The following is a 27040-nucleotide window of genomic DNA, read 5'->3' as shown; positions in this document are numbered from 1 at the left end:
TGTTGAAAAGGAAAACCCAGCTGGGTGAATAGTGTATAATACCCTGTTTCCTAAATTGTAGGCAAAATGAAAATGAGAAGGGTGAAAATTTGCGAAAACACTTTTGCAATGACATTACCTCGATTTGCAGTGTTTTTTTTTTTCGATTGAGTTTTAGAATGTGTGATTATCTGATAATGTAATCGAATGAATTTATTTTTCTTTTTGGGGGCGAGAAAAGATATAAGACGTATTTCTCTTTTTTTGTTGTCATAAATTTATTTTTCATTTTTTAATTTAAATAACATAGAGTTGATCTAAATTGAAGTCAAGATGAAAATTGGCAATATTTAATTTTATTTTGAAGTTCATTTATCGAAATAAATGCATAGAAAGGGAAGAACCGAAGAACCGGAACATGTCATAAATAAATAAAAAAACTCATCTAAGAAAATAACAATTTCAATTAAATGAAATTGTTTGATTGCATCTAAAGAAGAAAAGTAAGCAACCACTACATCTGCGAGCATCTTTTAAACATTAAAAACAATTATAGAAAACAAAGACAACATATATATAGTCGACCAAAAATTGAATTAATCAACATTACGGCACATGATACGATTTATTGTGACACATACACTTATAAGCTATAGGGCAAGTCTCAGCCTCTTCAATGGATGAGCATACAAAGCTCACCCTGACTAGCCGGCATGGGGTACAAGATCCACATGCGTGGGTACAATCTGGTAATTTTGACCCTGCAACTTGTAATGTATTCGGCCGTTTATGCTTCAATGGGTTAGGACTGACCCGGTAGACTTTGAATCTCATAAGAGTATTGCTCTCAATATGATGCGACTGGATTCGATGGCTATGATCTGCTATTAAAAAGTCAAAGAAAGTAAGTTTAATCATGAACTCACAAATGATTGCTTTTGTTTGAACGCTATCATTGGCATGTTCACGTCACATGTTAAGTCGACCATCAAAAAATAATATATGTAGAAAATCTTACGCTGACGAGCATGAATGGTAACTAGAATAAACATCAAAGCAAGGATCACAAGTGTTGAGTTCTTCTTCATCTCATACATTGTTCAATCGTGCCTTTTTATTTCCTTTTCACTCTTGTGGTTGAATTTCCGAAATGAAGAAAACGAGAAGGTAGAAATAGAAGAAATGAAAGGAAGTAGTATTGAAGCAAGTCACAGACAAATGAGTGTGACATGGGAAAAGATCACATGAAATGAAGTTATGAACTAGATTTGTCACAAGGCTTCAACCCTTTTATTTAACCAAATGTTGCATTTTGACTCACACTTTTTGTGAAGAGTGGAGATAATAATGTGGAATTTACTGCCTATGGCGTTGTGGCGCTTTTACGTGACTAAAATTTAATTGAGAGGCTGATTATGAATGTTGCCAATTAATGCATAAAGATGACACAGAGTATTTCTTTAATGTTGAGTTATTAGTTTTTGAGACGTCCACATATATTTTTCTTCTATAAAAAATTGTTACCAAGCGAAAATTGGGAAAAGAAAGATAGAATGGAGTTGGAAGAAGAGTGATCAATCCCACATGACCTGAGTATTTGAAGAATAAAATAATTGTTGGATTATAGCTAAAATAATTTTTTTCAATTCATCATGAACTAATCAAAGTTATCAAACAATAGGTTTCTTCTCGGAACGTTCATTTATTTGTTTACCAGTTTTAATAAAACACAACTTATTATGGTCACATCATTAGATCATCAAAAAACTTAAAATAAATCTGTTTAATAACATTTCATTCTATTCTGCCAACCATCTTAGAACTAAATACAAGTCAAAAATCTTCCTCATAAATCATAACTAAATCATTTATTCTCTTAATTTCACCACTAATCTAAAATTAGTTGGCAGCAGCGATGAATGCCGCTGTTTCGCGAAACCCTACAATTCGATTCAGCGGAGTAAATGAAAAATTCGACTACAACGCCGGATCGAGAAGCGGCGGCGGTGGTGGCTGGAGAATTTTCTCGACGCGGCGGAGCGGCCGGAATCTGATGACTTCATGGAGCTACCGCCGCGATCGGGCGAGAAAGAGGCGAATTTTTCTGCAGACTTACAAATTAGGCTATTCCGACGGCGAGAAGCTGCTGAGGAGTCGGAAGCTGAAGAAGGTGGCGGTGAAGGCGAAATCGGCGGTGGTTTCGGCGTTGGAATTCGTCCGCAGCGGCGCGTTGAGATCGTGCAATTTCAGAGCAGCTATTCAGGCTGCGTCTCCTCGTCGATCAGCTAAGTTTGGTTGAAGAACAAATAGAATATAATTTTTTATTAATTTTGAAAAAGTTTGCGCTGTTGTATTTTATTGCCTATTTAAATTTTTAATGTAAAATAGCATGTGTGAATTTGATAATAGTATAAACCTATTTTTTAATAATATAAAGAGATTTTTTGAAATGTCGCATTACATGTATGGTCAAAGTTATTTTCTCATAACTGGTCAATTCATAACCTCCAAAATACTCTGAACAACTAGTATGTCATCGTGTTATTAACGGACTAAGATATTTTCAAAAATAATCATAAATTAATAACCAAATAAAAAAAAAGGAAACAAACGTCAAAGCATTCTTCCAATATTAGGAATCATGAGATGTGGAGTAGTGTTTTTATAGAAAGAAAGAAGTTGAAAGATTGAGAGAAAGTGAATGGCATGAAATCTTGGGTAGAAGAAAGGATTGAGAATTGAACTCTCTAAAAAACTGACACAAAATTTTAATGACAAAAACGTAATAGCATTATTAGTTTCTCTCAAAAATCTTTTCACTTCCCAATTTTTTTATTAAAATATCACAATGATATTTTGGTTAATTTTCCCAAAACCCCCCTTTTTATAAATGTATAAATATAGATATTTATAGGCCTAATATATTATGCACGCTCTTGTAAAACCTCCCACTCCCGCTCACTCCACTTAATTTAGTGTCTCCACTTTGTATTAATTGTGTGATTACCAAAATTCCCTATAATTTTATTTAGAATAGATTATAATAATTAATTAAATTTAATACTTAGTGGTCAAATTAAATTATCGTGCATTTTGAATTTGAATCTGATCTCCCAAAATTCTATAATTATATTTAAAATATCCCTAATATCTAGCCCTTAAAAACCGTTTCCAATATTGGATATATAATTTTTTAATTCCAAATATAAAGACCCAAAAACCACCTCCAAAATTCATATAGATAAATTTTTATTTATTTTGTATAGAAAATATAGGAAGTATATTAAAGAAATCTTTTTATATTATCAATGTGCATTCATGTAATTATTCCCAAAACTCTCATTTTATATATTTATAGATAGATTGAAAAAATACATATGTTTATAAATTAAAACACAACCAAATAATTTATCAGTTTAAATTAAAACTTCATCCAATGGTATTGTTATTTTGAAATTGCAATTGAATTCTTCCTCTTATATAATGGGGCTTCATTGGTTGGATTATGATCCCTTTTACAGTATACACTTCTGATTTCATTACTAATTGGGCCCAAATAAGAAAAATTCCATGGCCCAATTGGCATCTACTTCGTAAAATGCACTAATCACAATGCATAAAAACTTTAATTTAATGAAATTTGGGACATAAGTAGTTAGGTTAATTTATTGACAATCGAAATTTAAGTCCACTCCTATATCTCACGTATGTAACGTCATAGGTAGTTGGCCTACTCTTTACATATGGTTTAGTAAAGTTTGGTTAACAATTCCATGACTAATTCTATTTTATATTTTTTTTAGATTAGAGATTGACAATAGTATTTAGAATGAATGTAATTAGTATTGCTAATATACAAAGATGGCAACCCGACCCGAAATTCCAAACCTAAACTCGAAAGTTGGCATGCACCGATTTGACACGATTTGAAATAGGTTTAGAAAAGGATTTGATTTTACAGCTGCTATAAGTGGCGGTGATACAGAGGGAAGAGTGAGAACGATTTAAAAGTAGGTGTGACTACTCATTGGGCGGTGTTGACTAATAAAGGCAATATTTAGTTTTAGTTATTTTTTCTTGCAATAATTAGTTTTAGTAATTTTTTGTCAATAATTAGTTTTAGTATATTTAACATAATACAAAATGTGACATATATAAATAAAATTATATTAGTAGAAGTTATAGTACCTCTCTCTCTCCCACGCCATCACTCACACCCACTCCTAGAAATAACTGCCGTGAAAATGCAGAAGCCTCAACTCTCATTGGTGGATTCACTTCACATTCACCTCCAGCTTCAATCATCACACCCACACTCTCCCTCTTTTTTTATTTATTCATTTTTCCCCGCAGCTAAATACAACTCATAGCCAAGAATTAAGCCTAATTCATCTCCAAAAACATGTTCAATATTATCCTCTTTGGATGGAGAAAGGCCTCAAAATGGTGCATAGCCCTTCTTCCTAACATCTATTTTCCGTTTTTTTGGTACTTCAATTAATTCTGTGTCTTAATTTAATGATTCTGTTTTTTTGTAGTAAGAAACTGATAAAGAGAGTTCAATGCCGCCTCAAACTGCTAAAGAGCAAGAGGAGTTGCATTGTGAAGCAGCTGAGAAGAGATGTTGCCGAGCTTCTCAAACACGGCCATCATCAACTCGCCTTCGAAAGGGTACGATAAACTCCCCATGTTCGTGTTTTGTTATATATGTACCGGAAAATAAAATACGAGATTGGAATATAGTATGATTTTCTTTCATAAATTTTTGGTGTTAATTTGTTGATTTTGTTTAATTTTAGGTGGAGCAGGTTGTGGTTGATGAAAATATGGTTCAAGTGTATGATCTCCTGTACCAGTTTTGTGAATTTGTGATAATTAATCTTTCTTATATCCGAAAGCACAGGTATTTTTTCTGACTTCGAAAAATAATGGAGTATTTTAATATTGGATCATGTTTAGTTAATCTATGACAAAAATGAGAGGATCTAGAACTCTTTAAAATTTCAATCCACCTAATGTCCGGTGTAATAATCTTCAGTATTTATGTGTCTTGCTTAATGTAACATGATTAATTTATGAGCATATATATGTTACTGTGTGTTTACGGATAATGTGGTATTATGACTCTCACACATAATATTCACATGTCGAAGTAATGATTTCGCAATTCTTTTACTGACTATCAACGATTTTGCATGTTTATTAATTAGAATAACAGAATAATTGTTACAATTGTTGCAACACGTGAAATTAATTAAATGAGCATATAGTATTAATATCATGAACTAAATCCAGTTTTCAATTTGAGGCAGTTGTGCCCAAATTAAATAAATGGATTCAACTGCCACATTTCAAATATTTGGATTTCGAACTCAATTTCAAAGTCTCTTAATCGATATTTTCGATCTTGATCGTAGGGATTGCCCTAATGACATCAATGAAGCAGCATCAACACTGATTTTCTCATCAGCAAGATTTGGGGAGCTGCCCGAGCTCCTATCCATCAGGAAGCTCTTCACCAGCCGTTACGGTGAAAAATTCGTCACCTCCGCACTCGAGCTACTTCCCGGCCACCTCGTCAGTGCTGAGGTGAGCCCGTCTTGTCTTGTTTTAGCTACTCGCATTCATTATTTGGTTCGTCCACAAAAATTAAAATTTCAATAATTTTTTCGTTTATATTAGTATTGTTTAATTTTATATCAAGACTTTAAAAAATTAACGGACGTTTAAGAATTTGAAATTTGTTCTATGTCGTACGTAGCTCTAATATATGGTTGCTTTAAGATTAATATCAAGATCTATGATAAAAAAAAATGTGATTCTTATTATGTTGTAAAATTTTATTTTAGATTTCTAATTGAACTTTGTTGAGGAAGCTATGAAACATGTTAAAATGTCGCATAGATGCCCTTTAATTTGTTGATTCAGCAATCAATATGGGACTATTTTTTTTATTTCTTTTTTGTCTTTATTGCAGATTATAGAAAATCTTGAAAAGAAAAGGGTGCCTAACGATGTCAAGTACAAATTCTTGGATGAAATTGCTGAAAGTTACACTGAGGAACAGCCTTTGTTTCTTGAATACAAACCTCAATTTCTCGAAAATGAGGTGAAATTCAATGTACATTCGTCATGATTTTTTAAACTTTCAATTTAATTACCATCAATAAATTAATCACATATTTTCGAATGTATGCATGAATGAGCTCAGATCAGTGATCAAAACCACGTCGTAGAGCTCGAGATGAGAGAGGGAGACGACATCAGGATCATGTACGAAGATTTGTTGAATGAATCCAAGAAATTTTGGAGAAAATCATGTTTTGGAATGAGGAAAGAAGTCGATTTAGGAAATGACATGGAGACTAGTTCAGAAATTTCAGTCAAATTGGGTGAAGAAGTGATCTATCTTGATGATATCGAGGAGTTCATTCCACCCGTGATCACTGATAGCAATGTCCAAGATCAGAGATTATTCGTGTTCAAATCTTTTGGCGCGGATGAAACAAAGTCGAGGAAGTCGATAAGGAAAAGGTCGAGGAAGAGATCACTCGTTCAAGGAAGCCTAGCCACGGCTTACAATGAATTTTCCTCGTATTATGGGGAGTCGGAAGGGTCATCGCCCGAGATCAGGCGTAAGCCCCGTCATATGAGAGATAGTGGTGTAGTTTTAGGTCAACCCTATTATGACTTCTCTATTGGAGAAGTGGATGGGGATGTGGAGGTAGTGGAGTTGACCTCGCGTCATCTTGACAAAGATGACGTGGAAGGAAGACAAACTCTGCCTCTAACTCCCTTGAGGGCGATCACAATGCCTTGTGAAAGACCGGGGGAAAGTGATGTGATGGTGAATATTGATAGATCGAACTCGTGTCCTTTCAATCAGTCTCCCGACTTCTACTCGCCTCACCGCCACATCCATCCGAAGCTTCCGGATTATGATGAGCTGGCGGCGAAGTTTATGGAGCTGAAAAGAGCACATCTTGAGAAGAGGTGAGACATCGAATTGAGGTTTAGATTGAGTTTCTTAATTGCTTTAGAAGTCTTTTTTTGTTAAGGGCAGTTTTGTATTTTATTTGATTTAATTTGGTGGTAATTGTCATTTTTGGACCAGGTTTGTATGATTGTTCGATTTAGATTGTGTTTTTTTATTTGAATTGGTGTGACGAGAATTAATATTTGGTAATATAAAATGTCTTCATTGGTAGGAGTTGATGAGCTTTAGATTTTATATATCTCATGCATATTTTCGAACATTTAATATGGAGTACATAATTGTAGTTACAATATTTGTTAAGTTATTACTCCTACTACACTAAAAAGAACTTCATGATTAATTACGTAACAATTGACAGTGCTGATCTACTTATTAAACAAGAAAGGCATAAAAGATTCAATTGAGTTATGTGAGAATAAAATTACAGTAATTAATTATTGGAGACGCCTTTTGAGCAACATATGTGTGATATTCTTGGCCCATTTATATTGTTAAAGTGGTTCAAAGCTCATTATCTTTTACTCCTTACCTTTGTGAGTTGGGCCGCCTAGGTTAGCTGCTCCAACGGGATCAGAGTTTTCTGTCTTTTCTGTTCAAACATATTTTATTCTTAATAGATTGTGTTTCATTCATATCAACATATCATCAGTCTTGCGGTTTAGATCTAGTTAGATTTGTAACTTTCAATTGTATTTTTATTTGTTTTATGTCACTTATATACCATTGTAATGGTAAGTTAGTTATGAGATTTTACTGTTGACAAACATAGTCTACGTTAAAAAACAAACTTTACAAGTCTGGTTCTTAAAGCATCCACGATGGGATGACTTCCGCCACGCAAAAACTCTAGCCACATCAGCCACTGGCGGATTCAGGGGTTGGGAGGGGGCGACCGCCCCCTACAAACATCAGGAGAGCCTAAATATCCCTTAGAGTCAAGCCAGAAATAGCAAGATTGCCCCCTCCGTGCATAGGAAAATATGGATTTTCAATAAATGTCATATTAAAGTAAGTAGCCTAGTGGTAGTGTTGTTGGTCTTTAAGCTAAGAAGTCCATGGATCAAGCCGAAGAAAAAGTCTTGATCTAGCTGAAGAGAGCATCCTCACGGTCTCGGTGAATATACCTGTGTGGTCGTGGTATATGCAAAGCTTAGGAAGCCGGGTATTATATCAAGCAGCCTCTTTCCCTATTTTTTGAGATTGTAGGTAGTGCATCAACGAGTAATTCCATGCTTGAGAAAAGCATTTGCATCCGGGCTCTGGCTTCGAATGAATTCAAAATTTTTAAAGAGAAAAATATATTGGACGAGAGTGAAGTGTACTTAGGTTGTGTTTGGTACCATGGAATTGGAGCCTTGGAATTGGAATTGGAGGCTCCGAATGAATTCATATTCCAATTCCACTGTTTGGTAGTACAAAAATAAGTGGATTTGGAATTGAATTCCAATTCCACCAACTCCAATTCCTCAATTCTAATTCCATATATTAAGAAAAGAATTATAAAACCAATTCCATATGAAACCGGGTCAGAATTAGAAAAAAGCGCGGATCCTATTACGGGTCAAAAACAAAACGGGTCAAATATAACTGAAAAAATTGCCTCTGCGCGTTTCTCCTCCTCCTCCTCCTCTCTCCATCTCTCTTCGCGCCCCCAGTGGCTCTCTCTGTGCCCTAGCCGATTAATCTTTACGATCAATGGCTGCGAGTGTGCCCTAGCTGATTAATCTCTACAATCAATGGATAATCAGGTAACTCCGGCTATTTTCCCCTATAATTTCTTGTTGTGGATAAAACGGTGGTGGTATTTTTGGTTTAGTTGTATGGCAATAGTTTTGTTCAATGTAATGGCGGGTGTTGCCTATTCATTAATTACACAAAATAAGGCAATGCAATGAATGATGTGATCACTTGGTTGATGAATGTGGTTGGGTGGAGTGAGATCCGATTTACCCCCAAATCAAAGAGATGAAAAACTCAAACCATGTGACAAATATGCTAATACACCAATTCTATCTCTTCTTCCTTGTATGGCTATTCATCTAAGATGCTTTTGTTGGATTGGAGCTTACTTGAAGAAGCAGTCCCCCTACCCTCCTTCTGAGTTTTTTAGTTGAAAAATCCTACTTTTTTTTTACCAAATCCTACACTTCAAATTCCAACTTGCATATAAAGTTTGAAGCTTTGAATTCTGCAAAAAGATACTACTATTTTCTTTGCTGCTGGATGCATGAAGGTCTTGAATAAATAAGGGTTTTATTAAAAGTAACAAAAATGGCATGGTGTATCAGATCTCATGTAGCTGTGATATTGAACTAAAGCTCCATTGTTTTTATGCTGTCTGTATCTATACATCTCTATAGTTGCATAGTTATTTTCTTGACTTGAATGATCACATTTAAGATAGTGGAAGCTGCTAGATTTCATCTATGTAAGTTTGTTGCAAAGCTTGAGTTTGATCTCTTGTCATCAATTTTTTGGCTTTGGTTAAATTTATTGGTGTCTTGATTTTCTGCCAAAGAAGTTTTGGTTTTTGTTGATGTTTAACATTCTGTTATTGGATGAGGTTGATGCTGAGATTCAAACTAGAGTTGCTCAAGGTGATGTTTACAACGAGGAAGAGGCGCAACCATATGTGTTGGGTGGTTATCGTAATGAGATAGAAGAGACTCAACACTCAAATGGAATTACAATTGTTCAAGTTACAAATGAGTGGACTAGATTTAGGGATAATCTAGCTTATACTATTTACTATTTACTTATTTATTGATATTTGTATAATATTTTCTTTTATGATTTGTGTATCAATTCGATGTTGTTTCAGAACTACATATGACGTGATATAATTTGTACATAACTATATTCATGTTTAATTATCTTGTATTTGAATTATATTGGATTATGTATACTCCATATAAAACTATTTTATATGTCAAAAATAAGAAACATGTTATCATTGCTTGATTATGTTATTATAATTTGATAGGTCGGTAGTGGATTTCCACTTTTGTCAATAAAACAACACATTCGTCAACAAAGTTGCAACCAAAAATAATAATGTCAAACACGCCTACACGTGGCCACCCTACAACTCGCTTCATGGTTAAGTTGAAATATCTTATCACACTTTGTATATGTTTGAAACATTCAAATTCATTTTGTTGTACCAATAATAAGTGCTCATTGTATCAAAATTGTCGTACTCACCATAAATTTTCGTGCTCTAAGATTGAAAATGTGACTCACTTGAAACTTGAAACTTGAAACATAATAAACTCATTATATATACTTATACGTGAAAATAAAAAAATAAGTTACAAATATTGTCTATGACAATATATTCAAATTTTGAGTGTACATGTGTAAGATTCTAATGTAGCTAACTAAGTTAATTATTTTAATTATAATAAAACTCAGGATTCTTTCGAGAACAACCAATTCAAACACAAAAATCAGGCTTGATGAATTGTAATTAAACATACGCCATATAGGAGAGTGATCCCAAACTAAAACTAAATCTTAGCCATTAGATTAGAAGATCTAGTGATTGAAATAATGTCACATGGATTATATTTTTAATTAAAAAAATTAATAAATAAAATTAGAGGGTATTAATGTTTAGAGGGTATTAATGTTAATTCCCTCTCATTAAAATCATCTTAAAACTTTAAATTTACGTAACTCTCTTGATTTAAATTATTTTTTCGCAAAAAATATATCAAATTAAAGATAATTTTATAAGGATTCCAACGAGATCTCAATTGCATTTTAACATACGACATTCGGATGATGAAATTTGATATTTTTTATTTTAGTTTTCGTAAATGTTGATAACCAGATTTTATCAACAAATACATGTAAAAATCTCAATAAAACCATGTAAAAACCTCAATAAATATGTGTTGATATTTTCTTGTACTAGTGTTGATATTCTTATGTCATATTGTTGATATTTGTAATACACTATGTTGATATAAAAAAACATTCACGAAAATTATCATATGATAACATAATGACGATATTACCCTTTTGTTGATATTTTGTCTACTATTTATTGAGATTATAAGATTTAATCTTATCCATTTATTTTAAAATATAAGGTTGGAAATTTGATCTTTATTTTGAATTAAGGTGCTGTAAGCATTAGAATATGACCATGTTATATGGTTAAATCAATTATAGTGAGGATTTTGACCACATTAAAATATTTTTCTTCAAGTTAAAATCATTATAGCGACAATTCTGTAAAATAAACTCGCCAATTGCACGATCAAGATGTTTATATTTGTACTTACGCGAAACATGTATTCAATTGGAATAATAACAACCTTTTTATTTTGAGGCATATCGCAAAACATAGATATATTTTAAAAATTACATGTAATTAATTAATTAAGAAAGAAGATAGGAGGAGAAATTATTTGTTGAAGTGTGTGATGATGAGGTGATGTGACTGGTGGACCACCGACATTAGCCGATCAAACCGACTTCCCACAGACATAGTTACGTTGGTTGACTTTCCTTTCCGAAAGTGGTCATACCTTCTTATATTATTAATTTATTATACTACAAGTTTCTATTGGCCATTTTATGACTAGTAAAAAATTCATTATTTCTAATATAAGTATTACTACTATTAAGTGATGATCCAATCAATTATAATTAAAAAAAATAGAAGGACAAGAGAATATGATTGATTGGACATAGACAATATGTTTGAATACTCGGAACCGCTCAATTATTATCTCCTACCTGTTTAAAAATAGACGTGTTCTTTTCGGCACAAAATTGCAAGTTATTTCTATCTTAAATAGCCAAACTGATCATATTATTATTATATATCTATGCCAAAGTATTTTTACATGTTGGTCTGAATTTGATTTTTTCAGAATATGTTTTAATGGGAATACAAATAATTCAATGATTTAGTTGAACTATTTGATTTATTTATTATTTTAGGGAAAGATCTAAAGTGTGAGTTCGCATTTAGAATCGTTACTTGTGATTGGTGATTCATTATTAAATTAATACATTACTTTGTGCTGTCTTGTGTTGGTTTTAAAATATTTGTTTTTTATTTTTTATTTTTATGCTATTAATCTTGTATTTTTATTAGAACTTCCGTGATGGCTTAGAATATCGACGCAATGCGTAATAAAATAATTAGCCAACCTTCAATCAGTGAATATCATTCGTTTTTTAATTTAGAAGAATTTCGAGCCTCGAGTTGCTATCAATTCCCAATTATAAATTTGGTCTTGACGAGGAATAAATTATTGTTTTGACTTCGAGATTCAAAATTAAAAAAATATGCAAATAAAATTCGAAGGGTATGTACTCGTAAATGTAACAAAAAATCAACATGTTTTAATTAAGGATATTATTATAGACGAAGTCTCCTACGAAAACGTTTTGTGTAAGAATGCATTGAAAAGCACTAAGTCAAGATTTATAAATCTCAACTAGAATTTATTGTTACTATAGTATCTAATTTTTATTAATTTATTATAATTAGTTTTTATTTCCAGATTTATCAAGCGACAACAGGAGATCACCTCTTAATTATAAGGAAATCCCCATAAGATAAATTAAAAAATGTAAATTGCATTTATATGTATGGAAGTAAATGGGTTACATGTCGCTAAAACTTTGGGCTTTCGGAAGTTGGAGGTAGAGAGTGATAGTTTTGTCGGACTTTCTATGATTATGGAGCTCCTTGAGGTATCCATCTGTTGTCGGGCAATTGTGCACAAGGTACAAGAGTTATTGAAGGATTTTGATTCAGTGGTGATACAACATGTGCACAGAGAAGAGAATTTTGCTGGTAACTTTATGTCATATTATATTTATAGGTTTCAAAGAGGAATGCATGTGTTAGAAACAATCCCTATAGAGCATCGCAGTTGGTTGTTGCATGATAGCATATGCGTTTCTTATATTCGGTAGTTTAATTTATTTTCAGGCTCTGCCTGCGGTTAGTTACCAAAAAAAATCCGGGAAAAAATTATATTGTTGTATGCATGTTTCAAAATTGTAGTAGTACTTATTTTTCTTCTCATGCCGCCGTCCTTTCACTATACATTGTCTAACAAAATCCGCAATTTGGTAAGGAAATCAAACGTTACATTATGAATTATGCTCATCATTGTTGCTTAAATAATCCACATGTATTCTACTTATGAATTTGTCGTGGAATTATTGATAAATGGGGCATGAAATGTGGACGAGGATTGAGAGGTAGGCTTTAATTTGGAGTATGAACATTGGATTAATACAATTAAATGATGCAATTAATGCCAATATAGGTTCATAAATTTCCACAATATAGGCATACAAGGTCTACGACTACTATTATAGGCAGCACTACTCGATTCATACATCAGTAGGGGCCTGATTAAATGAAGATCCTCGAGATTTAGTAACATAAAAGGATAAATCAAATTCCAATCTATTGCTATTTTTTATTCCCTTTATTCCAACAAAAGATAATCATCCTTTTTTCAATATTCGCTTTTTACTATAGTGTATAATTATTTTGATAGTTTGAAAGCTTTTGCTTGTTGTTGGACTTACAAATAGCGTTTTATGGTGAGCAGTAAGCTCAATAGCAAGTGAAACGAATTAATATTAGTTTATAAAATTATAAGCTTCGATCAAATTTTGGTATATAATCCATTAATATTAAATTTGATACTCCATCCGCACATAAAAAGTAGTCTCAATTGTGGACAATACGAGTTTTAATGAGAAAATTGGTAAAGTAAGACAGAAGGAAAAAAAACAAGTCAAAAACAAGAAAGATAGAGAGAAAAAATAGGTAAAGTATGAGAGAGGAGAGGACATCCCAAAATAGCAAAATGAGATAATTTTTCGTGGACGGATGGAGTATAAAATATCACAAATTTTACATTCCTTTTGTTATTTCTCACGGCGGGTCAATTACCATATCCGACTAACATACGTGACTTTTGTTACAAACTTAATAAATGGTCAAAATATCATATACGTTTCACGAATGCTCACGCAGAATAAGTTTTTGTCAAAAATATCTTATTTGGATCGATTTGGGAAATAAGAAAAAAAAAAATTTAAGTTTATGATATTTTGGACCAATTCTAATGTTTGTGAGATATAGCAAAATTTTGCTAAATTTTTTTTATTTTTAAAGACCAATATCACAAATAAAAATAGCCTTAAAAAACAGAACATGGTGTAAAAAAGCATCAGTCAAGAGATCAATACATAAAATAAGTCACATAAGCATACTAGCTAGCCCTTCAATCAAGAGAATCAAAGTGACACCAACCTCTCATCCGAGTATGACTACATCAGAAAAGCCTTCTTTTCTCAAACTCCCAACTATTTGAACCCTTTGAATGTGACCTTATTTCAAAATGTCCCATTGAACCAACAAATGACATTTTATAACTAACTCAATCTAAAAATATTAATAACTCTTGTTAAGTTCAAATCAACCATACCTTAGCCACGGCAAGATGATCAAATAAATAGATCCTGCTCCATTTATTAGACGAGGTGACTCCATTCATTAGAAACATTATAATGGACGACTTCATATCCCTCCATAGTCCAAACTAAGGTATTTGTGTTTGACTTGAACTATTAATTTATAAATACTAGTAATAGAGAGGAGAAAAAAAGAACAAATGAGAGTTAGCCAGCACCTCGTACGGAACAAAGATCGCAGATAATGGGCACGGCCATGGCGCCGCCCTTGGGGCTGAGATGGTTGGATCCTATTGGCCTCTAGTTGGTTCCATTTTTTTCTCAACAAACCCCACTACTTTTTTATGTTTATATTTAACTCGTCTCTATCACCAAACACACACATATTATATGCCGTGCCACTAACGTTCGTATCCTAGTGAAATTATTTTGTCCTAATTCAAATAAATTCGTTGTTATGCCACTTTAATTTTGGAGATAATTTTGTTTACAACTTGAGTACGTAGATATAGTTATTAACTTGGCATTATCATAAATGCAAATTCTATACAGTATATTGTACTCCCTCCGTCCCCCATTAGGAGTCATGGTTTGACCGGGCACGGGTTTTAAGAAATGTAAAGAAAAGTTGGTTGAAAAAGTTAATGGAATGTGGGACCCACTTTTTTATATTGGTTTTATAATAAAATGTGAGTGAAGTAAGTTAGTGGAATGTGGGACCTACTACTATTTATGGTAAAAATGAAGTGTGACTCTTAATTGGGGACGGACCGAAATGAAAAAAAGTGACTCCTAATGGGGGACGGAGGGAGTATAACTTAAAATTTCTCAACACAATATCAACACAGTGTAAAATATCAAGATTTTGATGTCAACACAATATCAATACAGTATCAGCACAATGTCAATACTGCATTAACATTTTTTGTTGCTATTATTTTATCATCTATTGACATTTTTTAACAGTCCAGATCATAGTTTGAAGTTTGTACAATATTTAGAATTTGCATTTGATTACATCTATATTTAATAGTAGTACTACTAGTAAAAAGAAAAAAAGAAAATTGAAAATTCAAATATATTTTCGTCTACAAATCTAAAATTAACTAATTTTTAATAAAATTAGATTAACAGCTAACTATTTTTGAAACTTTTCATTTCTATATGAAGTTTTTCTTTAGTATAACTAAAAAAATTTAGTATCTGAAAAAATAGTACAGTAAAATAAAAGAGAATAAAAGGAGGACGTGGAGTAAAAGCAAGGACAGTAGAAAAAAAAAGAGAAAATCAGTAAGAAAAACAAAAAAGATGAAACCCGCGTGGAGCCCATCAACAACCGCGATGCTTCTTCACACGCCAAAAAAATATCTTTAATCTTCTCTTCATATAAATCCTGCGATTTCCATTCCTACTCTTCCACACTTCCCTCACGAATACAGACTAATCTTCCATCTTTCTCTCTGCAAAATATTACTATTTCCAAGCACTCCCATTTTGGCATTCATTGTTTTTTTCTCAACAGCCGCTCGCTCTCTTATATTTCATCATTCAAGATTCTTGTTTGTCAGCTGATTCAATCTCCCAGAGAGTTTTAGCATCTGAGATTTGAGATTTCATCAAGAATTTTCACTCCTCAAGAAAACAGAGCAGAGGTCTTTTCTTCTAGATCATTCTAGATGGATTCTTCCAAACATAAAGGAAAATCGAAGAAGACGACAGGAAAAGGAAACGCCATGGATTTCGATGGAGACGTAGCTCTCGATGATGCTTCCTTTTCAAACCGGCCTTTCAAGAAAGTCAAGAGCCCCGACCGCCGCCAGAATTCATCATCTTGGACGCCTCCGCCGCTTCTCCCCGCAATGACGTTTCCGCCGCCGTATTTCCCCTTCTCGACGGAGAATCCGACCCCAATGCTCCGGCCGCAGCAGCAGCAAATGATCTCATTCGCGCCGCATTACCAGCAAAACACGGCGTTCCCGCCGTATTTTGCTGGGGAGGCTGCTGCTGGCACGCCTCCCCAGCAGCAGCAGCTGCTGCAGTACTGGAGCGACACGCTCCATCTGAGCCCGAGGGGGCGGACGATGATGCTGAGCCGCCTCGAGCAGCACGGGCGGATGCCCCTCTCGGCGACGAAGCTCTACCGGGGCGTGCGGCAGCGCCACTGGGGCAAGTGGGTCGCGGAGATCCGCCTCCCCCGCAACCGCACGCGCCTCTGGCTCGGCACGTTTGACACGGCTGAGGACGCCGCCCTCGCGTACGACCGCGAGGCATTCAAGCTCCGCGGCGAGAACGCGAGGCTCAACTTCCCCGACCTGTTCCTAGGGAAGGAGGCGCCCCAGCCGGTAGCAGCGACGGACGATGAGGAGGCTGTACCTGATCCGCCGCTAATGCCAGTAGCGGCGGATGAGGCAGAGGAAGAGCCCCCGCCTTGTGCACCTGCGGATGGCTCGTCCCCACCATCGTCCGAGCTTGTGTGGGACGACATGCCAGAAGCATGGTTCGACACGGTTCCGGTGGGGTGGGGCCCGGGGAGCGCGGTGTGGGACCATTTGGATTCGAATAATAATTTGATGCCTCCTCCAAAACTTCCTCCATATGAGTATATTAAGCATCAAGACTCTGAAAATCATTCAGATGCACAGAAACAGAACAACAGAGATTCATCATCATCATCTTCTTCTTCTTCTCAACCCTTCTTCTGGACCTAACTCTCTCTCTCTCTCTCTCTCACACATACACACGCATACATCATGAACAAGTAAAGGAGAAACATCTTTTAAGTCATCTCCTCTTCAATTCTTTGAGGGCTGAATATTAGAGGCCAATCAATCTGCATGGGCATGTGATTTTGTGTGACTACTTTTAGTTTATCAGTTGAAGTTTGTTAATTAGGGGTTTCACTGTTGTGGACAGAGTTTTGTCATCTCTTTTTCTTTGTGATTTTATCCATCATTGTTTCATTAGATCTTTTTTTATTTTGATCTAAGGGGAGATGGAAATCAATCAGTTTTTCATTTCTGTTTAAATTATTAGTGTGATTACTTATTATGGTAACTGTTGCATTCAATATTTTATATTGTTTTGATTAAATTCATCATTGTAAGCATGATTAGTGTTATTGCTTTCCCATTTCCCAACAAATAGGAAGGAGTAACTCGTGTTTTTTCCATGCTCAGATTATCCAAATTCATTTTACTATAAATATAACATCAAAAATTGGTTTCCTCCAATTATTTATCAAATTCAAATTTAAAAGAATATTCTTTATTTATACATTTTTTAAAACGTTCACAAAATCTCAAGAAGTGATTTATGTATGTTTTAACTTTTAATATAAACCTAAAAATAACTATTTATTCGTCCAAAACCCCAAATGGGATGGTAAATTGAGTTAGCATTGCAGCTATTTTCAATCACACTGCAAGACTATTTATGATATTTTTAAAACACCCACAGCCATATCATTAATATATCACTTCCCTGAGGCGTATATCATATTTATATAAAATCATATGGTAGATGAAAATTGACTGAAAAAACTTGGTTTATTTTTCAAACAACCCAACCTTCAATCAATTCAAAAAACAACCCAACCTTCAATCAATACATTAAATATTAGTACTACTATTTGAGATTATCAAAATCGAGACTGCTTAGTTTTGACATAACAACCATAAATGTGGGATTAGTAATCAATATTAAAATCATGAAAAACAGAAAACATAATGGGCATGCGTTCCAAACTTAATCTATTTGTTAATCCCTTAATTAGTGTAAAAAAATTGTTATGGGTGTGCTGAGGTGGGGCCAATAACCGACCCATGAGATCATCTTAATTTCTTAATTGCGACGTCAAGATATCTGCTTAAAGATAATGATATGATTAAAAACAAAAATACACTATCAAACTACTTACACATATCTAATTCTTGGTCTTCTTCTCATGGACCTATTCACGCCCAACATTGATATCATTGGGTGTCCCCCAATTTTCTTTTCTATTTATCAGTTTGTGAAGAATAAGTATTGAGCATTTAGATAAAAGGAATGGGTCCAAAAATTTTTTTGTACTATGAGATAAGCCTAGGACAAGATAATGAGGCATGCAAATTAAGTTTTTATCTAATTGTCACAAATACTTCATAGATGAATTTTATTTTTATAAATATATATACATAAGAATCTCCATTACTTGTTGACAAATGAATTTTTATTTTAATTCATATCTCCTTCATTGTGTGTACAACAAATACTAAAACCACTACAACAACAACAAAAAAACCATTAAGAATATTTTTTAATACAATTAAGGACGTTAATTTGTGTTTCTAAATATACCATCAACGCTTTAAAAGACATCCTTGTTGGTGTCCCAACTAAAATTAGAGGACGCAAATAGAAGTATCCTAAAATGACAAAAGTTAAATTAATTTATCCTTAATTTAGAGACGTTTTCTTTTGTGTGCTAAATTGTTGTTATTTTTTAAAACTTTCTAACGCAAGTGATTGCGTCTCAATTTTGTGTTCCTAAAAGATAATTTTATTTTAGTTAACATACTAAGATTTTCTTGATATGTATTTAATCAAATAAACATAAAGTGTGAATATAATTAGTACTACTATATTTATAATTTTAACTTGAGACGCAAGAATGGTAATGGAGTGGTTGTGACGACTACTTGTACAAGAAGCCGATGTTTAATGTTGTGATAGACATTAATTATTGATGATCCATTCTGATCATGAAGATTATCTCAAGGTATTTCAAGACAAAGATTTATTAATTATTAATCACACAATGTCAAAGTAAGTAATGTTTTTTAATTGGATGTAAACTGCTTTCGAGGTTCAAATCGAAGGATAACTAAGGTTAGTGCCGCCCACACTAGATTAGTTGTACTTTCCTTTTCAATTTAGATAACAAATTTGATTGGTTAACCTTTAATTGAGCCAATTAATATAGCTATAAGCTTCGTGAGGCCCTCCTCCCCTTAGTCCCCTATATCGTTGATTATTCACTTCACCTATCCAATTTAATATCAAGTTGGAACAAGATAATGGAAATGAATTAAAGAAAAACAAAAAAGACCAAAACAAAAGTTATCTCGACTTAATTTTATTCAAATTCACACTTTACTCCAAATTTCAAGGCTAATCCAAAGTTTTGAAAAGTTGGCTAATATTTCAACTTTGTGCGAAAGAATTGGATTCTTTTAGCTATTATTAAGCTATGGACAAATAAAATGCAAACCAATGCTTTTGTCTTACTTATCTTTAAATTATGTATGATGGGCTTTTTCATTAAGGTCCATAATACAAATTCCATAAAGCCCAGCCCATAACATTACAATAAGAATATTGGCTTCTAGTTCTAATAGGGTAGTTCAAATTTTTTAGATGTAAATACTAACTAATCCTACCCTTATTTTTCAATATTATTGAGAAATATAAGTATATATTAATAACTTAATTCTCACCCTCACGGACAAAGAATATTTATTTTCAATAAATTATTTTCTACTTTAAAAGTACTTTATCGGTCCCAACTAAATTGATTCAAAACTTTTAAATACGGAGATTAGAATAAATTAAATGATGGAATAAAAGAGTAAAAGTGATTAGATATTTTATTTTTTATTAAAATGAAATAAACTTAGTTAGTACGTTCCAAAATTAAATATCACTCAAATTTAGTTAGGACAAATAGAGCAGTAATGTATATAAGATTATAAGTGGCTATTAATTAGACATTTCTCAACTAAAATATGATTACGATTCACAACCAAGCTTTTTTAAGTGGTTATGGAATCAAATCCGACAGAAAACTCGATCATTCTATCGAGAAATGATGTTAAACAATATGACTGCTTACATATATTTAAAAAAGAAAATATGAATGAAAAATTCAAATATTTTGTAAAATTTAAAAATGTCAGTTTAAATTATTGTTATTTTTACTAAAATAGAACAATAGTTTATGTTTTGGCTCTGAATTTTCGTAGAATGAACGAAAAAAATAAATTGATAGTCTTAATTTGTATTTAGAATTGGTAGGAGATGGTATTTTATATGGGAAGTGATAATATTTAATTATACAAATATCCATTTTTCGCGTCATCGATGCCCGAAACTACGCGAGTGGATTTACTTAAAAGATAGGAATATTTCCAGAATTAATAGAACAAAAATATGAAGTCGAAGTAAGCAGATAAAATATCATAAAATATTATCTAGACAAATAAAATTGATAGAGAAAATCTAAACTCGAATTCTGATTGGGCGAAGGCAGCAGCATCAATCCTTCAATCCACCTTATCCTTTCCCGCTTTAATTTTCCCTCTTTACGCGACACCAATTTTTCACTCCCAAAACCATAAATCTCCAATTTCAGACAAAATCATCTGAAATTTCGAAAATTCGACACGAATTCTACAGATATCTCCATGGCTCTTCAAGCAGCTACGTTGTTTCCCTCTACTCGTTGCCTTTCGAAAGAGGTACAGAAATGTGTGTGAATTCCGCGGATTTTCTCTGTAGCAACTGAAATTGAATAAGTTTGTGAATTTTGATTCTGATTTTGTGAATTTTGTTTAATTTTGATGTTGTTAGAATAAGGGAATTGCAATTAAAGAGACATCTCTCTTTGGAGCTGCGTTGCCGGCAGGAATTAAAGCTGAATTTAGCCCATCTTTGTACAAGGTAATTCCATTTTTATGCCTTCATTTTGATTCGTATCTATGAAAAATAAGCATTTAGTTTTAGGCTGGGAATTTGTTGTTAAATTTGTTTTCTCTAAAATGTTTAGAATAAATCTTCTTAATGTGCAAAAAATTAGTAATGACTATAATATTCTATTGTTGAGAAATTGACAATTAGGGAGTATTAGTATGTTTTATTGTGTTGTGATTTAGGAGTTGAGGAAAAAGGTATCAAATGGAGCAATCAGGGCACAAACAGCAGCCACAGCTCCTGCCGTGAACCAGGCCTCCTCCGAGGCGAAGAAAACCCTACGCAAGGGCTGCGTTGTCATCACTGGCGCCTCATCGGGGCTAGGCCTTGCTGCAGCCAAGTCCCTGGCCGAGACCGGGAAATGGCACGTGATCATGGCGTGCCGGAACTTCCTCAAGGCCGAGCAGGCTGCAAAGTCGCTCGGCATTGCCAAGGAGAACTACACCGTGATGCACCTCGACCTCGCCTCCCTCGACAGTGTCCGCCAGTTTGTCGAGACGTTCCGCCGCTCCGAGAGGCCTTTGGATGCTCTAGTATGCAATGCTGCGGTTTACCTCCCGACAGCGAAAGAGCCGACTTTTACGGCTGAGGGCTTCGAGCTGAGCGTCGGCACCAACCATCTCGGCCATTTTTTGCTCGCCCGCCTCCTTCTCGATGACTTCAAGAAGTCGGACTTCCCACAGAAGCGCCTCATCATCGTTGGCTCCATTACAGGTATCAGTATTACTAGTTCACGCACTATTGCTTCTATGTGCGAATAGTTGGATTCGTATTCGATTTTTTGCTAAAACCAAATGGGACCAAATAGAATAATCCGACAACTAACAACCGAAACTGAAAAAATCTAAAAACCCAAACCGAACTCAATATTTCAGTTTGGTTCGATTCGGTTATTTGGACTCTGAATATTTTGCTCTCCCCTATCAGAATAGGCGAAAAACAGGTCCTTGAACTAGTTCTGCTGTTGCAGGGAACACCAACACTTTGGCTGGGAATGTGCCTCCCAAGGCGAATCTTGGTGATCTGAGGGGGCTTGCCGGAGGTCTGAACGGTGTTGGAAGCTCCTCCATGATCGATGGTGGTGAATTTGACGGGGCGAAGGCCTACAAAGACAGCAAGGTTTGCAACATGCTGACGATGCAGGAGTTCCACAGGCGCTACCATGAAGAAACCGGCATCAGCTTCGCCTCACTCTACCCTGGCTGCATAGCCGAGACCGGTCTGTTTAGGAACCATATTCCCCTGTTCAGGATTCTGTTTCCACCATTTCAGAAGTACATCACAAAGGGCTACGTGTCGGAGAAAGAAGCCGGAGACAGGCTTGCACAGGTAGGTTGCCAATGGTGACGTTGTCATTATCGTTGTTGTTGTTATTGATGATGATGTCTGCATTCTTGAAACTGATTACTGTGGTGGTTCAGGTGGTGAGTGATCCGAGCCTGTCGAAATCGGGGGTGTACTGGAGCTGGAACAGCACCTCAGCCTCGTTCGAGAACCAGCTGTCCAAAGAGGCGAGTGATGCAGAGAAGGCGCGAAAGCTGTGGGAGGTGAGCGAGAAGCTCGTTGGGCTGGCTTGATGCGGTGTCGGACAGTTGAGGAGGCAGTTAGTTAATGATGAGCAACAAGTGGGGAAAAACCAGTCTCACCTTCATTCGAACATTGTCCAGAATTAATGTTTTACTGTTAAAGAAATTAGCATGCGTGAGCAAATGAGTTGTTACAGAGATGCAGAAAACAAGATGATCCCTTATTCAAAGGCAATGGGGCAGTGCCCTCTCTGTAAACATGTGAGTTTTTTTTTGTACTTGCTTAATGGAGAAAACGTTGCTATTTATAATGATCTTCTATGCTTAGACATGAACAAGATTTGACATGTTTTAGATACTCCCTTTCAATGTCACACAACAAATGACTGTATAAATTGTTTTGGAGGATTCAATGTGAACTAGTGCAATAGAACAAGATGCATGATAGTACAAAGAAATCCCAGCTCAACACAAAAACAAATAACCTAGTGCAAGTGTAGCAGCGGTAAAAGTAAAACCAATCAAGAAACTAATTCTTCAACAGCAGCAAAGATAAACAAGCAAATCCATCAAAATAGAAAGCAAAGATACCAACAAAAAACTATGATTGATCCACCAATGTCAATTTAACTGTAAGATGTCAGCATTCACAATCATATTCCTATATCATCTAATGCTTTAGCAAAATCAGAAGTAACACTAAACTCATCACTGAGGTAAATGAATTAGTTTTTGCCATTTTCAGCAACATGATCTTCTTTCCCTATAGCGACCACCACCTTTTTCAAGATAAACTCCGTAGACTGATGGGAATGCTCCACTGCCTTCGATATCCCCTGCCACTTCTCTCCGTGCTTTGGGTCTGCAGCGACGCACCTGTTCAGCACATCCCTCTGGTTATCCTCCCCACCATGCTGGAGCTCGAATTTGTAGTACAGTGCCCAGAAATCCCCAATATCCGGAGCAAGTGTCACAGCCCTATTAAACCATGTTCTAGCCTTATCGACCTTCCTATCATGCCAAAATATCTTCCCCACAGCAGCGAGGACATGAGGGTCGTCGCCACATTTCTTGTACGCATCCCTGCTCTTTGTCTTCTGTTGAGGCCGAGGAGCCATCTCTATTGAAGCAGCCCAGAGGATACCACTGGTCGGGCATTCTTGCAACGCCTTCGCCATCAATATTTCGGCTTCCTTCTTCTGACCATGTCGAGACTCAGCTCTCACTGCAGCAAGCCAAAGCTCGGGCGTTTGAGGGTTTTTCTTCCTAGCCATTGTCAGAACAGCGCGGGCTTTGCTTAATGCATTCACCTTCTCCTCCAAGTGAGCAAGTGAGAGCCATAGAGGAATACACTTGGGGCAGTGCTTCAACCCCAGCTCGTACGCATCCTTGGCTCGTTCCAAGTTCGCAAGACGCTCCTCCAACTGCCCCAGCATCAGCCAGAGCTTGAAAAACGAAGGAAACTGCTTCAGCCCTTCATCAAGCAACCTCCTCTCCTCTGCAATGTTGCCCAGTTCTCTCTCAACAATGGCAGACTTCATCCATACTCTCTCCGTTCCTCCCCTCTCTCGGGCCTTTGCAAGAAGCATCCTCGCCCTCTCTGGCTCATGATTCTCAAACTCAAGCTTGAATGCAGCAAGCCAAATCTCCTCGGAGTTGGGAATTGCAGCATATGCTTCTTGAAGAATCGCCCGAGCTGCAGGCACATCCCCAGCAAGCCATTTCTCCTTGGCACCCATGAGCCACAAAACTTCAGCATGTGGTATGTAAGTAACAGCCTTCCGGAGCAGAGCATCGAGAGATTCCCGAGTGCCATGGCTCTTCTCAAGCTGAGCAGCCTTCAGCCATATGCTCTTCTTTGTTAAAAACACAGTTAAAGCATGGGCATAGATGGCCCTCGCCGTCTCAATAGAGCCTCTCTTCTTGCACTCTTCTGCATCAGCAACCCAAGTTCTCTTCCTATCTTCTTCTTCCACCCCAACCTCAACCGTGTTGTGGATTATAGCTTGACAGGTAGCAACAGAACCAGCTCTTTCAGCTGCTTCGGCCTCTTTCATCCACATTTCTCTATCGATCTCAACGCCTTCCCTCTGCAAAGCTCGAATACCCCTCTCGATAATCTTCCCAACCATGCTAGTATTCCCATTAGCTTCTTCCAACTTGGCAGCAGTGATCCATATAGCCGGCTCCTTCGAAAGCTTTTCCCTCGCTTTATTCAGCACTTTCTTCGCATTATCGTAAGTTTCTAGCCTAGCAAGTGCCAACCACAGCTCAACATGCAACGGGCAGCATTCCACAGCCCTCTGCAACAAAAGCCTCGCATCTTCCTCATTAGCAAGCTCAACAACCGCCTTCCAAAGCCTCACAGAGTCCGGTATATGCTCAAGCCCTTTCCTCAATACTCTACTCTTATTCACATCCTCCAACTCAAGCTTCGCTGCTTGCATCCATAACTTCACTGAATTAGGAATCGCCTTCACACCTCTTGCAATCACAGCCTTCGCATCAACATGAGACGCCAAACGGCACGCCTCTAACCACACATCCTCGCTTTTAGGGCATTCTTCGCACCCTTTCCTAATCAAATTCTGTGCAGCCTGAAGCTTCCCGGCCACCTCTTCTAACCTAGCGGCGGCAATCCAGCCATGAGGGTGTTTCGGATTCGTCTGCGTTACTGATTTCAGCAGCAATCGAGCCTTGTTTATATCAGACACCTCTGCATCACTAGTGATCTTCATACTCTTCAAATCTGTCAAGTAACCTTTAGGATCCACCACAGTCAATCCAGAGACTGAATCGGACAACCTATCGAGCTTCAATGACAACACAGTTCCTCTCCCTTCACCGACAGCAGTCAAATCGGTAACCGGAGTCTGTGCCCATGGCGTTTCAGTCCCACCAGCCGCCCTGCTCTTCGGATCCAAAGCACTCACGTGCTCCTTTTCCTGCCGTGCCTTCTCTAACAGCGTGTCTGGTACCGGAACGAAACTTTCGAATCTCTTCTTCTTGTTCCTCTGAGAATAATCCCCGATCTCCGGTATGCTATCCCACTCATCGGTCGATAATGTGTACAATTTCCTCTTTAAATCAGCAAACTGCTCAGTGATCTTCGGATTCGAGGCTCGATACTTCTCAATCTCCTCCTTCAACCTCGCCTCCCTTCTATCTTTCCTCCGCGAATCCATCCTATTATCAATCGCCTCCCAAACAGCATCAGCTTCCTTATCCTCATCGTCGTACTCCGCAGAAGCAAACAATCCGGCATCATTCCCTTCGAATTCATCGAATTTCTGATTCTCGTCATATCCCTTTTCCTCAGCCTCCTCCTCCTCTTCCTCCTCGCCGGCTCCCTTCCCCCGGCCGCGGCCGACGCCAGGCGCCCCAGGTGCGCCGATCGCCGCAGCGGATCTGTCGGGCAAGTCAGGGGCAGCTCGGGCAGGACCGATATCAGATCGGGTGGTGAAACCGGTGGCGCCACGGCCCAGCCCGGCGACGTAATTCGGAGGTGGCTTGGTGTTGAGGAAGTCGGTCCTGGCTTTTGGAGCCACAGGCGCTTGCATACCGCCGAGGAGAGGGATGTGTAGGGTTAGGGTTGAATTTGGGGAAACCCCCAGATCGGACAGGAAAACGGCGTCGTTTCCTTCGGTGGAGAGGAGGCGCGGCGAGAGATAGAGGCGCTGGTGGGAAATTGGGATGAGGTGGTGGCGATGGAGATGGAGGTGAAGGTCCCGCAGAGTGGTGGTTGAAGGATTGAGATTGACGGTTAGGGTTTTGTTGAAGGGGGATTGGACATACACCATTTTAGGGTTTAATCCGTGTTTGAAAATTGGTGGCAATAGGAATTTGAGAGGGCTGTGTATGTGAGTGTGTGAAAAATAGGGGAAGAGGAAGTCGGAGAGGGTGGAACGACGCCGACGCTGACGCCGACGCCGGAGATGATGAAAACAGCTTTTCCCGACGAGAGAGTGTGACAAAAAATAGGGATTGGGGAACTAAAATAATTAATTAATCTTACTAGGGGCCTAATTTTATACTTAAATCAAATTCTGATAAATTAAAAAATAGTATTCCTATTATTATAATCAATTCTAAATATTACTTCCACACAGATAGGTATGTAAATTTAAAATATAAATAATTACTCATACTAGTATAATTTCATTGAAATCAAATTCTAAAAATCAATTCAAAATAGAGGTAAGTTAATGAAAAATAATTATAGTGTTGCTATATTATGCATATAAAACTTGGAGGCTAAGTAAATTTATTTTGATATTTATTTATTTCTTAGTAGATGGATAGATATTAATTTTTTTTTCATTTTACTAAATTAGAGTTTTTTTAT

General features: G+C 36.3%; 4 protein-coding genes across 5 annotated transcripts; 3 read left to right on the top strand and 1 right to left on the bottom strand.

Annotated features, from left to right (window-relative positions):
• Nucleotides 1–4197: 4197 nt before the first annotated feature.
• On the top strand, nt 4198–7183 carry LOC125216788. Of its 2 annotated transcripts, none has more exons than XM_048118556.1 (6): nt 4198–4425; nt 4522–4650; nt 4779–4882; nt 5397–5568; nt 5957–6088; nt 6191–7183. In XM_048118556.1, the coding sequence occupies exons 1-6, from the start codon at nt 4405–4407 to the stop codon at nt 6974–6976; spliced, it is 1344 nt and encodes a 447-aa protein (XP_047974513.1). In that variant the 5' UTR covers nt 4198–4404; the 3' UTR covers nt 6977–7183. The 2 variants fall into 2 exon arrangements, with proteins under 2 accessions (XP_047974513.1, XP_047974512.1); XM_048118555.1 differs by having other exon boundaries at nt 4199–4425; nt 4518–4650.
• An 8667-nt stretch (nt 7184–15850) lies between these two features.
• Nucleotides 15851–17494, top strand: LOC125212393 (ethylene-responsive transcription factor ERF054-like). The gene has a single exon (XM_048112552.1). It carries the CDS (start codon nt 16117–16119, stop codon nt 17146–17148), a length of 1032 nt encoding a protein of 343 aa, XP_047968509.1. The 5' UTR covers nt 15851–16116; the 3' UTR covers nt 17149–17494.
• Nucleotides 17495–20774: 3280 nt separating this feature from the next.
• Nucleotides 20775–23001, top strand: LOC125214148 (protochlorophyllide reductase-like). The gene is made up of 5 exons (XM_048115049.1): nt 20775–20937; nt 21050–21139; nt 21352–21883; nt 22140–22498; nt 22591–23001. The coding sequence occupies exons 1-5, from the start codon at nt 20884–20886 to the stop codon at nt 22744–22746; spliced, it is 1191 nt and encodes a 396-aa protein (XP_047971006.1). The 5' UTR covers nt 20775–20883; the 3' UTR covers nt 22747–23001.
• Nucleotides 23002–23281: 280 nt separating this feature from the next.
• On the bottom strand, nt 23282–26665 carry LOC125214147 (protein STABILIZED1-like). Its single transcript, XM_048115048.1, has one exon. The coding sequence runs from the start codon at nt 26493–26495 to the stop codon at nt 23421–23423; it is 3075 nt and encodes a 1024-aa protein (XP_047971005.1). The 5' UTR covers nt 26496–26665; the 3' UTR covers nt 23282–23420.
• Nucleotides 26666–27040: the final 375 nt, after the last annotated feature.

This window comes from Salvia hispanica, chromosome 3 (genome assembly GCF_023119035.1).
Source record: "Salvia hispanica cultivar TCC Black 2014 chromosome 3, UniMelb_Shisp_WGS_1.0, whole genome shotgun sequence".
NCBI lineage: Eukaryota > Viridiplantae > Streptophyta > Magnoliopsida > Lamiales > Lamiaceae > Salvia > Salvia hispanica.
The sequence above is the reverse complement of the archived record's forward strand: the minus strand, read 5'-3'. Positions and strand labels throughout refer to the sequence as shown.

What these genes read in the sequence shown, in the direction of transcription:
- LOC125212393 (XM_048112552.1), top strand. Translation starts at nt 16,117, where the DNA reads ATGGATTCTTCCAAACATAAAGGAAAATCGAAGAAGACGACAGGAAAA.
- LOC125214147 (XM_048115048.1), bottom strand. Translation starts at nt 26,495, where the DNA reads ATGGTGTATGTCCAATCCCCCTTCAACAAAACCCTAACCGTCAATCTC.
- LOC125214148 (XM_048115049.1), top strand. Translation starts at nt 20,884, where the DNA reads ATGGCTCTTCAAGCAGCTACGTTGTTTCCCTCTACTCGTTGCCTTTCG. An exon ending in CTCGTTGCCTTTCGAAAGAG is followed by an intron (nt 20,938 to 21,049) that starts GTACAGAAATGT and finishes TGATGTTGTTAG; the next exon opens with AATAAGGGAATTGCAATTAA. An exon ending in CCGGAGACAGGCTTGCACAG is followed by an intron (nt 22,499 to 22,590) that starts GTAGGTTGCCAA and finishes GTGGTGGTTCAG; the next exon opens with GTGGTGAGTGATCCGAGCCT.
- LOC125216788 (XM_048118555.1), top strand. Translation starts at nt 4,382, where the DNA reads ATGTTCAATATTATCCTCTTTGGATGGAGAAAGGCCTCAAAATG. An exon ending in ATCAACTCGCCTTCGAAAGG is followed by an intron (nt 4,651 to 4,778) that starts GTACGATAAACT and finishes GTTTAATTTTAG; the next exon opens with GTGGAGCAGGTTGTGGTTGA. An exon ending in GCCACCTCGTCAGTGCTGAG is followed by an intron (nt 5,569 to 5,956) that starts GTGAGCCCGTCT and finishes TCTTTATTGCAG; the next exon opens with ATTATAGAAAATCTTGAAAA.